The 13,314-nt window shown below is 36.6% G+C and overlaps 1 protein-coding gene across 1 annotated transcript in view; it reads left to right on the top strand.

Annotated features, from left to right (window-relative positions):
- The window catches only part of b3galt4 (UDP-Gal:betaGlcNAc beta 1,3-galactosyltransferase, polypeptide 4), a 12,273-nt gene extending 100 nt beyond the window's left edge, over positions 1 to 12,173 (top strand). Inside the window, exons 1-2 of the mRNA XM_067394102.1 lie at positions 1 to 285; positions 7,257 to 12,173. The exon at positions 1 to 285 is cut by the window's left edge and continues 100 nt beyond it. Of these exons, the coding sequence (XP_067250203.1) occupies positions 7,385 to 8,494 (1,110 nt within the window). The 5' untranslated portion in view covers positions 1 to 285; positions 7,257 to 7,384 and the 3' untranslated portion in view covers positions 8,495 to 12,173. The remainder of the gene's footprint in view (positions 286 to 7,256) is intronic.
- Positions 12,174 to 13,314: the final 1,141 nt, after the last annotated feature.

Raw genomic sequence — 13,314 nt, 5'->3', positions numbered from 1 at the left:
AAGCAGCCTGTATTTCTGCTCATCACAGACGCATTACGGTTCAGCGGATGAACATAGCTGTTTCTGCGCTCCATCAGGGATATCAGGATTGCAGTCATTCCTATTAATCGACGGACAGATTATCCAAATCTCTCATCTGCATTATACTCCCGTGGATTACAGTAAACTGCTATGGAGAAGCGGACACCCGAAAAGGCCTTGAATAAATGATGCATTTATCATCTTCATGGCAAAATATGAAAACTGCAAGCTGGTTTTTATTTCAGAGGATTCCTCGCTGGAAAGGTAACATTTCTACTTTAAACTATAAAGAATAACACGCATAAGAACGCACGCATTCTTGAAGGGCGTTTTCACCATCTTTTCGTTCCACTGACTGTATTTATTCATACTCATGTGAATGTGAGGCAGCGGAAACGCCGCTTTACGCATGAGACGCATCGAGCAAACAATAGTGAATTTTGTAACGACGTTTCCAAACTAATATGTTTATTTATCATCTAAACAAACAGGACATTCAACCCAACGCCATTCTCAAACAAACATAGCATAACACTGCTTTCTTTTATGTGAATAACAGCATTGTGCTTCGGTCAGATGAGCTGTTTCATATCGTGCTGTGTCACTGTCGTCCTTATGAAATTGTCAATGTTCCAGAGAGGCGAAATATGTTTAGTGGAGATAAGTTCATCTGTGTCGTTTTTTTAACCAGAAGCTCTCGAATAGCTGGTTCTTGTTCGCACATTAATTATTAGTTAATATTTAAGCATATCTTTAAACAGCCCTTGCAGTTGCTTTGTAAGGGTCACTCTGACCTTTTTAGTGAACAAACTGAACTGAGTAACAACAAGTAAACAAAGTCTTTGCTTGATTTGTAGCTTTACTTTAATATGGCCTCAAATCTCGGTCACATTAACACTTTTTAGGACCCCAATCAATAATTATAATAATATATTATCTTAAACTCTTATTAGTAGACCTATTATTAATTATACAAATGGGTAGCGTATACAATTGTACTTTAAAATAAAAAATGAATAATTAATAATAATAATTTTATTTTACACGGCAAGTACTACTAATATGTCTCAATTCTTCACTTTCAAAGCCTCAACAAGTTGGGTTGTTCATTTAAACCCAGAATAATGGTTGATTTTACTAGTTCATTTCACTATTAAAAAAAAGAAGGGTCGACCTAATTGGAAAAAAATAAGACAGCATATTACATTCAACTGAAGTTAACTCAACTTTTTCTCTCCAATTAAAGTCAACTTAAAGGGATAGTTCATGCTAAAATCAAAATTATCCCATGATTTGCTCACCCTCAAGCCATCCTACTCTTCCCTGTGGAACCTGGAAGTTGGACCTACTTTCAGTGCGATCTGAATTTCTGCGTTTTGAATTTTAGAATATTGAATTTGGTGTTTTGAATTTATTCATGTTGAAAACTTGAAGCTGTATTTTTAAGAAGTGAATTTTGCAGTCTAAGAATTCAGAACAAAAAAATACACTGTTTGAAAATACATATGCAGAAAATTATGCCATAAAAAATTCAATTTCAAATGTCCAGGATTCAAGTTTAAAAAATTCAAATTCAAATCTATATAAAATTGCACTTCATATTTAGTTCTGTGAAAGGTGCCATATGTAAGATTTTCCATCCGCTAGAGGTCGCTAGAGGCCTATTCAAAACAAAGGCGTAGCTTGATGACGCCAAGTTTGAGCACGGAATCTTGGGACGTGGTGGAAATCGGGATAGGACTCAGGAAGCTTCATGGATGTGATTATTAACGTTACTGTAGTATGAAGCAGAGCAGGAGCGAGTGTTGTGGAGCTGAACGAGGAGCTGGAGCGATTGATCAACACACGCCTCACGAGCAGCGGGACTTTTATTATGTCACAGTCGCCGGCACCGCTTCTGCTTTTCCGGTCATGAGTATGAGGATACGCAGCTCTGTTTATCATATTAGATACATTTGAGAGTGTTGAAAATGATGTTATAACGTTACTCTGTCCGTTCACTCGCTTCTTAAAGCTAGAACGATTTAAGAATATCATATTAAATGCTGGATGTCTTGTGTTGATAAATGGCATGCATTTCATTTTAAAACGCTGTATTACTGTTATTAAAAATAAAGCTGCATTTGATTATGCTATGTTAGGTTCTTCACAAAATAGTGTTGTTTAATGCATAAATGTACTGTTAAATGTAGTTAAAGTTACCATCGTTTCTTACTGTATTCACGGAGACAAGAGCCGTCGTTATTTTCATTATTAAACACTTGCAGTCTGTATAATTCATAAACACAACTTCATTCTTTATAAATCTCTCCAACAGTGTGTAATGTTAGCTTTAGCCACGGAGCACTATCAAACTCATTCAGAATCAAATGTAAACATCCAAATAAATACTATACTTACAGGAATTGATGCATAAATGCAGTATGCATGACGAACATCTTGTAAAGATCCATTTTGAGGGTTATATTAGCTGTGTGAACTTTGTTTATGCTGATTAAGGCAGTCGAGAGCTCGGGGGCGGGGGAGCATGAGATTTAAAGGGGCCGCACACTGAATCATGCATATATAATTATGGCTCAAAATAGGCAGTTAAAAAATTAATAAAAAAAAAATCTATGGGGTATTTTGAGCTGAAACTTCACAGACACATTCAGGGGACACCTTAGACTTATATTACATCTTGTTAAAACTGGTTCTAGGGCACCATTAACCTCAAACGTGGGTTATTATTTACAGATGAACTTAAATCCTCTAAAATTCTGTCAAATACACTACAAGTACAGTGATACCTATACAAAACACTTATACAATACAATATTACCCCCCCCCCCAAAAAAAAAAAAAAAAACTACAACGTAAAATAAAGTATGGTAGCAATATCATTTTACGTTGTATGGATTGAACTTAAATTTACGGCACATTGTTAAAATCACACAGTAAAGAGATAGTCATGTAAAGAATCAAAGTTCAACCACAAGCAGCTTTTCCACAAGCTGAGATTAATATTAACATATAGAAGATGCACACAGTCACATGCACATAAAACACCGTCATGTAACAAACATGACTGCAAATAAACGCAATAAACATTCATTTAACAACACAAGATAAGATAAAACTTACAATCTGTACATTTAAGGGGAAGGTACAACGGGGCTAAAGGCACACCTTAGGAAAAATTGTGCTTTTCACTACTCTCAAAGTATATGATTGCAGGAAAAATATATGTTTGTATTGAACATTGATGGAGCAACATATTTTGTGTGAAAAAGTGGTTGATTTTGTTTCAAAATCTTATAAATGTATGAGGTGGTGAGGGGGGTAAAAGGCACACAGTATTTATACAAAAACTTTAGCTAAAATAATGTTTTTAATGTCTAGGTTAATACTTATTCAGAAGAATCACTTTAGCAAAGTTTGTACTATTTTCTGTTCATTTTGATAAATAAAAGTTTTTTTTTTCAGTAAATATACTGTCATTAAAATAGGCCTATGTGATATATATTTTTATATATACTGTAAAATATAAAAATAGATTTTAAAAATACAGAAACAAAATTATTTTAAAAAGTAAAGATTCTGAAAGCATTGAAGGAGATCACATAATAGCCTATTTAATATAGATTTACAGTAGTATCAATAAATGATATTTTATTATGATATGATTAATATATTTTAAAATATGATTGTTTCATTATAAATATGGGTATTATCTCTAAGATGGATACCCAATTTGATATATGATATTTGCTATATGAATCTAACCATGTCACGTCAAGCAATGGAAAAGTCAGCAAACTATGTTTTGTCATGTTAAATATATATATACATATTCTTCCGTTATTGAAAAACTGTTGCTTGAATTACCTTGAACAAAACTGAAAATCATTAAGAAGACCTTTGTCTGAAAATACAAACATTAAATTAATGGATTCTTATTTGCTACTTAAATCAACAACATTAAAAAAAAAAATCAAACATTAGATCAAACTACCTCAAAATCAACCTTGTGTTGCTGCCCGCGATCGCATCGAGGATCAGACAAATTTGCATGTACATTTTGAATAACTGATGTTTAGGTTTAGGTTCAGTAATTCCACTTTAATGGCAGTTAATAGGTCCCTTTCATTGCCATTAAAGTGAAATAACTGAACATAAACATACGAGCTTAATAAAAATGCTTATTTTAGAAGAAAATTTCAGATGGCACTTAGAGGCTTTTGCATCTGAAGTCTTCATATGCACAGTCTGTACGAGGGAATTAAGAGATGTAGCAGCTCTTAAACGAGTATAAAGACATTTTTATCGATTGTTACTTTTGGAGAGAAATAGCAAACACTGGACAAGGATGTGTACATGTATATGAGCAATATCACATGCTGATCACATGCTGATTTAAAGCTATATCATACAAATATATATTCACGTCAAGCAATGTTTGCAAACGGTAACTGTTTTGTCAAAGTTTTTTTAATGTTGTTGTAATTGACTGCAAATTCAGCATGTGTAAGCATATCCAACAGTAACAGCATTAACCAAGGCTGGAACTCCAACAAACCAGATGCTGCAGATATTAGAACTGCAGGAAAAATGTGTATTGAAAGCAATTATACTCCTAATATACATTATACCATTCAAGTTTGGGGTCGGTAAGACTTTTTTTATGTTTTTGAAAGAAGTCTCTTCAAGGCTGCATTTATTTGATCAAATAATACTGTAAAATTGTGAAATATTATGACAGTGTTTTTTAACATTGATAATCATAAATGTTTCTTGAGCAGCAAATCAGCATATGAATGATTTCTGAAGGATCATGTGACACTGAAGACTGGAGAAATGATGCTGAAAATTCACCTTTGATCACAGGAATAAATTAAAGTTTACAATATATTCACATAGAAAAGAGCTATTTAATATCCACTGTTTTCACTGTATTTTTGATGAAATAAATGCAGCCTGGTGAGCAGAAGAACAAAAATCTTACTGACCCCAAACATTTTGAACGGTAGTGTATATATGTTAAATTGGTAACAATTTAGAATACTGTTCTGTCATGAATAACTACACAGGAACAAAAGAGTTATGCATTATTAACATTCTAGTAACTATTATTAACTAACAAGAAAGACAGAGCCGTAGATCACTGACAAGCCACGCAATATCTCATTCAATATCGACGGCGATTCATATCGATATTGAACGTGATATTGCGTGGCTTGTCAGTTAACTACGGCTACGGTAAATTCAGCGTTTGAGTGGAAAAATGTCAAATTATGACAGAAAATGCGACAATTTGCGGGAAGAAGAGACCATTTCATTCTTACCTTTATAGTCTGATATGTCCATTTAGTATAAACTCAATAGTACAGTCGGCAATATGAGGTTAGGAGGCACAGAGCTAGTTTATGTAAACAGGATGTGTGCTGCGCTTTTCTAATCATAGACACTGATGCCGCAAATATGCAAATAAGAACGTTAACCCAGGGTTTAGGACAGTACAATGTGAAACGTCAGTTTATGAATACCCAGGATTAATTGTTAATCCTGGGTGAATTATGAGCAGTGTGAAACGTGTAGCAAGAAAACCCAGGATTCCGTTTACCCAGGGTTTAGAATGACCCAGGGTTAACTATTTCTAGTGTGAAAAGCACTTTTATATACATTGCACGGTTTTTCCGTGACTGCCCAAAGCATGTGAATATAAGGCACGCGATTGGTTGTCAGTTGCTAAGCATCTAGTTGTAACATTGCATTGTTTCACACTGTACAAGTTTGTCACCGCACTGTGGAGTTAACACCCCAAAAACAGTGCTAACCCTGCTCATAACCCCTGGTACAAAGTGGTGCTAACCCCGCATCTAAATTACAAGTGTGAAACGCTCCATTTTACAGGGTTAAAAGCGGTGTTTAGAACGATGACAAGCCTATAAACTACTATTTTTTAAGTCCTCCCAGAGGACTACAAAGGACTACTATATATACATGTTCATAAGAGACTGTCCTCCAAAAAACCACTTTATTACGACCTATATTTACCTTTAAAGTCATGCGCCTTCTAGCTGGCATAACAATAATGACAGTGTCGTGTTACGTCTGTCGCCATGAAATGACGTATGAATGTCGTTACCAATCACAATGCGTGTTCATTTAAATGCAATGTGTGGACTTTTTACACCATTTCTCCTATTTCCATTTAACAAAAAAAAAAAAAAAAAAAAAAATTATTAACGACTACACCCATCCCTCCCCTAAACCTAACTGGGATCGAACCCATAATTGCATGATCACATGATTGCATATTGTTATATATTGCAATGCTCTGCCGATTGAGCTTTGCGAAACTTGAAATGTGACGCCGATAAAAGGGAACGATGCATTAAAATGAAAGTGTCCTGTTGTCGATAGGAGCGCAACTTTAGTAAACGCATCTATGGGTCATATTTCAGGGAAGTGACAAACGACCTATATAGGCGTATTGGTTAGAGAACATTGGTTCATAATTATCATGAATAATGCATAATGTGTAATAAATTCTGTGCAGGCCATGGTGACCCATTAGTAATAAATCAAGTATTACCAAATCCTTCAGAAGGAATTACTTATTCTAGAGTGAAAAGCTCCTTAATTTTGAGGTTTTTGTAAGGTTTTAGATAGTAATTCCATCCAGTGGATTTGGTAACTAGTTGGGTTACCATGATCTTCACGTTAGAAAAGTGATCCTAATAATTAGTAATTCCTTCCGAAGGATGTAGTAACACTTGAGCCGTTACTATCCAAAACCTTCCAGAAAACCTCTTTGACTTCAGTCAATATCAGAGAGTCATCATGCTTTTCACTTTAGAAAACTGATCCAAATAATTAATAATTCCTGCTGAAGGATTTGGTAATACTTACCATGATCTTTACTTTAGAATTAATTAATACATAAGGTATTATTCACATCAATTATGAACCTGTATATAGTCCTCTGGGAGGTATGAAAAAATAGTAGTTACTGATTAGCTAATAGTGAACGACCACATTAGACTGAGCACTATTACTTACTAATTCATTAACCAGAGTTACTTGTTAGTTAATAGTAGTTGCTAGAATGTTAATAGTGCGTTACTCGTTTATTCCTCTGTAGTTATTCATTAATGAAGGATCAGTATTCTAAAGTGTTACCACTGAATCATATCAATTGCTCTAGATATCGACCATTAATCTACAATGTTCATCTTTTTTTCCTCTTGCAGTTGGTGGTGCAACAGTGCAGAACTGGACACATTGCAATGGTCTCTTTGTTCCTTCGCTGGATCTAAATTCAGTGTATAATCAAACCCAAATTGGAGGAGTAAAGAAGGTTTTCCTGTGATCTGTAAAAATGCTAGTGCATAGTTTCAGAATCTTTAAGGGTCGCATTGGGAAGCGAGGAGGCCATTTAGGGTTCATCCATTACCTCTCCATAATAGCCTTCTGTATCTCCCTGCTTGCTCTACTCTTTATTGACGTCATTGAATTGTGGCTGACCACGCTGGGCATGAGCAAAGAACGTCTTCCTGTAGTGGACCTTCCTCACAGTATTCCTCCAACCCGTTCGGAAGAGTACCTGCTTATGCCTAGCATCCACGTCTGCCAACGTGCCAAACCTTACCTCATCACTTTGGTGGCAACTGCACCTCAAAACAGAAAGGCCCGCCAGGCCATTCGTGACACCTGGGGTGGGGAAGTACAAATCAGAGGTCACCGAGTCATGACCCTCTTCATTGTCGGTCAGCCATCTGACCCAGTTATCGGCAAAGAATTGGTGGAAGAGGCAAAGGAGCGCGGGGACCTCATACAGGGTCGCTTCCTCGACTCCTACGGCAACTTGACCCTAAAAACTCTGTCTATGCTGGGCTGGGCACGCCGTTTCTGTCCACAGGCTTGCTATCTGGCGAAGGTAGATGATGATGTACTGTTCAACCCTAGTGCGCTGCTGCAGTACCTCAACCACAGCGTTAAAACGACAGAAGGCGAACTCACCGAGCTTTATCTGGGTCGTGTCCACATCCAGGTCGCACCGGACTACAATCCCGCCAGCAAACACTTTGTGTCAGAAAGCATATCCTTTGGTGTGGTCTTTCCTGATTACTGCAGCGGGACGGCGTATGTGCTTTCTCGACCAGCTTTGCTGAAACTGTCACTAGCAACTGTTGCCATACGCTTACCCAGACCATTGCCTCCAGAGGATGTGTTTGTAGGCATTTGTGCTCACAAAGCAGGCATTACACCGACCCATTCTCCGCTCTTCTCCGGAGGACCAGCTGTACCATACAGCCGTTGTTGCTACCAAACTATGGTGTCTGTCCACCATACCAAGCCAGAGGACATGGTGCGATACTGGACGGAAGTGCACTCCACTGCCCCATGCTCGTGGTTGGGTATGCGGACATCTCTTAGTGTCTGTAAAATAAGAGCAATTCTCGGGACACTGTTGGGGAGAGACTCCTGAAATGAAGATACATCGAGTATGAAAAGCCAAAGGGAAAAGAACGTCTTTGTTACTTAGGCCCTGTTTACACCTGGTTTAAAAAATACGTTTTGGTTAATCAGACACATTCCCGTTTACACCTGGTGTTTTACTCCATCTCTTTTGTCCACTTTTGATCACTTCTCTCCTGATTTCTCCTGATTTGCAAGATGACGCCGAACGCTGCAAGTGTGTGTTAGAAATCAGGAATTGTGAGAGAACATTGTGCTTGGTATGGTTTTTTTTTGTCTTCAAACTAAACTTGGTTAGTTCACCCAAAAATGAAATTTCAGTCATTAATTACTCACCCTCATGTTGTTCTACACCCGTAAGACCTTTGTTCATCTTCAGAACACAAATTGAGATATTATCCAAGAGATATATCACTCGTCCATAGACACTTTCCATAGACACTTTCAGGGTCCAGAAAGGTACTAAAGACATTGTTAAAACAGTCATGTGACTGCAGTGGTTCAAGCTTAATGTTAAGAAGCGACGAGAATACTTTTTGTGTGCAAAAACAAAAAAATAATGACTTTATCCAACAATCTCTTCTTTTCTGTGTCATTCTCATACGTTGTTTACGTTCAGCACTTCCAGAACGGCGAATCATTATTGGCCGGCTCCTGCGTTAGCATCACACGCATGCGCACGTGATCAGCTGTGGCCAATACTGAGCTGGCATTCGGACGCAAACACGGAAGCCTTCACTGTGCTTACTGTGGCAACTGTGTAAGGATAATGACAGGAAAGAAAATAAATTGTTGAATAAAGTCGTTGTTTTTGTTTTATTTTTGCGCACAAAAAATATTCTCAACGCTTCGTAACATTAAGATTGAACCACTGCAGTCACATGACTGTTTTAACGATTACTTCAATACCTTTCTGGACCTTGATTGTTTCGGTTAAATTGCTTTCTATGGATGAGTCATATAGGCTACCTCTCGGATTTCATCAAAAATATCTTAATTTGTGTTCTGAAGATGAACGAAGGTCTTACGGGTGTGGAACGACATGAGGGTGAGTAATAAATGACAGAATTTTCAGTTTTGGGTGATCTAACCCTTTAAATCCCGTCCAGCTAGCGCGCTTCCCATTATGTTTACGCATTAGGTCAGTAGGCGGAGAGAGAGTAGGCTGTTCGAATGCATTCGACCACATGCGCGTCTACACAACAAAGGCAATCCGGTGGAATGCAATTTCAACTACCTCTGGAAGTGGCCAAAAGTGGACAAGCTCAAACTCATCCCGTTTACACCTGTATTTAGTGTCATCCACTTGTGATCTGATCAACCAAAAGACATCTTAATACCAGGTGGAAACAGGGCCAAAGATATTATGCACTGAAAATTTATTTTTATTATACAATGCTTGAATTTATGTTCACTACTTACCCAGCATGTGCCTTTCATGATCACATGTCTATACATCTAATATATAATTAGACATTCAGCTTAAGTAGAACAATATGCACTGTGATGACCAGGAGTCAAAGATGAATTTCATTCAGTTGACAGAGAGTTTCTTGAACTAACTTAGAATACAGAAACACTAGTACTTATTAATATTTACCAAATCAACTGACATTATTTCTACAAGTTCTGAAGATTCTCATTGGTTAATGGTACAGTTAATTCTAGCAATGAAAAACTCTCAGTTTGTTAATACATATACATTAATACAATTCCTGTGTGCAACCTTTTTATGTGATTTTAAAACAAGTGCAAGATGCAAAAGAGAACTAAATTCAGTACTCGCTCACTGTTTTCTGTGCTCACAAAAAGTCGTCTCTCATATAGCGTGTAAATACTGAATTGAGTTCTCTTTCACGTCTTGCACTTGAATGGACAAATATACATAAAATCAAAAAAATTGAGAAAGAAAACTCTTGTGTATCAGTATATTGAATCCATGCATTTGGTCTTAAAGTGACAGCAGCCTAATATCCTGCTGCAGCCTGTGTCATTAAAGGGTTAGTTCACCCAAAAATGAAAATTCTGTCATTAATTACTCACCCTCATGTCGTTCCACACCCGTAAGACCTTCGTTCATCTTCGGAACACAAATTAAGATATTTTTGATGAAATCCGATGGCTCAGTGAGGCCTCCATAGGGAGCAATGACATTTCCTCTCTCAAGATCCATTAATGAACTTTTAAATCAGTTCATGTGAGTACAGTGTTTCAATATTAATATTATAAAGCGACGAGAATATTTTTGGTGCGCCGAAGGTCTTACAGGTGTGAAACGGCATGAGGGTGAGTAATAAATGACAGAATTTTCATTTTTGGGTGATCTAACCCTTTAATTGAGAAGATCTCTCACTGTTCTTGACTGAATGACTTTTGTGATTTTAATAAGGATTAATCTATGTATTGTTTATAAAGTGAAGACTATGCAGGGTTATTTTACATTTGATTTCAATTTCTGTAATAGCTAGACCTACTGTAAAACTTAAACCACTGTTCAGTTTGTTAGTGAAGGATGAGATTAACATTACTTATGATTAATAAATGCTGTGGAAGTACTATTGTTCATTGTTAGTTCATGTGAACTAATGCAGTTAACTAATGTTAACAAATGAAACCATATTGTAAAGTCTTACCAAAACATTTTGATTATGGTTCGTATAATCAATAAATAAAAAGGATAGTTCACTCAAAAAAATTCTGTCACTCTCATGCTGTTACAAACAAAGACTTCCCTGGGACTTCTTTGGAACACAAATGAAAATGGTTTTGGTATTGTCTCATCATTTTTGTCCACACAACTAAGCCTCAAAAAGCACATAAAGACATGGTAAAACTAATCCATATGAATCAAGCAGTTCAATCCAAATCTTCTGAAGAGACACAATCACTTTTTATGATGAACAGATTGAATTTAGCCTTTTATTCACATACAGTGATCAACTCACAAACATACAGCACATGAAACATGGTTAATGCAAGCTCAACCTGTTCACACTTGACAAACTGGAACAAATAGTTTGCATGCATCAAGTCTGAGCTTCCGTTAATCATATCTGATGTACTCTATGTTTTTGGCTGTTGCTGAGAACATCCAGTAAACCAACAGCAGATGATCTCAGTATTCTTAACAAGGGAAGTAGTAGTGAAGCTTGGTCCTTGCCCAAGCTCTTTATATAATGCACAGGAAGCCAGAGCACAGAAACAAAACTAAGACTAACCACAAACAGAGTAAAACAGAGTGATGTGTGTCACGCCCGGCTCAAAGCTGTGACAAATGAAATGGAGGACATAGTCAGGTTGGTTTGGTTGCAACAAAAAATATTCATTAGCATAAATAGAAAAATATATAGAACTAGAAGTCAACACAAACACAATTTCTGTCAGACACCTGATTAATCAAAGCCTCAGACAGAACCGAGTTTAAACTAATAACAAAATCAAGAACAAAGCAACCAGGAGCAAGTGCACTGAACACTAACAGAGCCTAAACTTTTATAGAGAACAGTGTACATTGTTCTCTTAACTCCGAGCCGCACCCACTGGCCGGCCGTAGCAGGAAGAACAGGAGACCGGTCATACATGCTCTGGCTTCTGACTTCTGGTAATTCAAAATCTGTAGAATTTTGAATTCGTCTCTCAGTTGTGGGAGGGCCAGTAAAAAGTGTATTACATTAATAAGTCAGTTTGCAACTGTGTTTCTAGGGTGGAAAATTATGTTTTCATCACCTTATTAATGTGAGACTTAAATCAATCTAAGAGAGAGACTTGTGATTTAATCCAAGGTGTTAATTATTGATAAATTATTAAACAGCGTTTCTCTTTTCGCTTTAGGGCCAACCAGTAAGATTTCAGTTTCGTCCTTGTTTAACTTTAAGAAATTGTTACTCGCCTACACCAAAAGGATTACGGGCGACCGTCAGCTTGTGCGTTTTGCATAAGGAAATAACTGTCTAGAAGGTATCAATAGTCTATTTTAGCTATTCAAATAGGTAAGCTGAAAATAGGACTGCAGATATACAAACAAAAGCAGCGAATGTTTGCCATTTTAAATGTCTGTCATGGTAATCGTGCTGGTTGTGTTTTCTAATAATGTCACTGAGAGGCAGCATGTATAGTGTGAATAATAATGGTTCTCGTGTGCAACCCCAAAACAGATGATACATGATCTCCAAGATTAAAAAGCTTCCCTCTTTGATGTATGTTTAAACCAAATAATCAGAATGACAGTCAGACATGGAGGATTTTTCTGAAGAACGTTGGGCAGTTTAAGTGCTCAGGACAAACAAGAGACTTCATAAAACAAATAAACAGTCGTAGATCATCCAGGTAACCACACATATTAAGTACCAAGGGTGTGTAAACTTTTGAACTCGGTTATTTTTTTTATAAATAAAGCATTGTTTTTTTTGTCTTTCATGTAAAATATCTTATTCTTGACAGTACTAAATAAAAAGTAACATGCATCTTGTATGATCCCTCTGATTTTGTTAAAAATTTTGCAGATTCTGCCAGGGGTATGCAAACTTTTGTGCTCAACTGCACAATAACTCATTGCAGCTGTCATAATGTAGCAGGAAGAGGAACTGTTTTTTGCTGAACAAACAATCCTGACATGAATGAGACTCTCAGTCACCAGTACATGCATTGCCTGTAACATTAATGACCAGAATAGATGCACTTAGCTCTAGCCATCACTATATGATCTTCTTCCAGCACATAAACGGCTACATTTTTCAGTCAATTTTCCAGATTCAAATGGAAATAAATTTATTTATTAATTTTAATTCAGAATGGCAACTCATTGGTCATTTGAAATTAAAGTTTGCAATA

This window comes from Chanodichthys erythropterus, chromosome 9 (genome assembly GCF_024489055.1).
Source record: "Chanodichthys erythropterus isolate Z2021 chromosome 9, ASM2448905v1, whole genome shotgun sequence".
In the NCBI taxonomy this organism is placed as follows: Eukaryota; Metazoa; Chordata; class Actinopteri; order Cypriniformes; family Xenocyprididae; genus Chanodichthys; species Chanodichthys erythropterus.
Note: the sequence above shows the minus strand (reverse complement) of the source record. Positions and strands in the feature narration are given on the sequence as shown.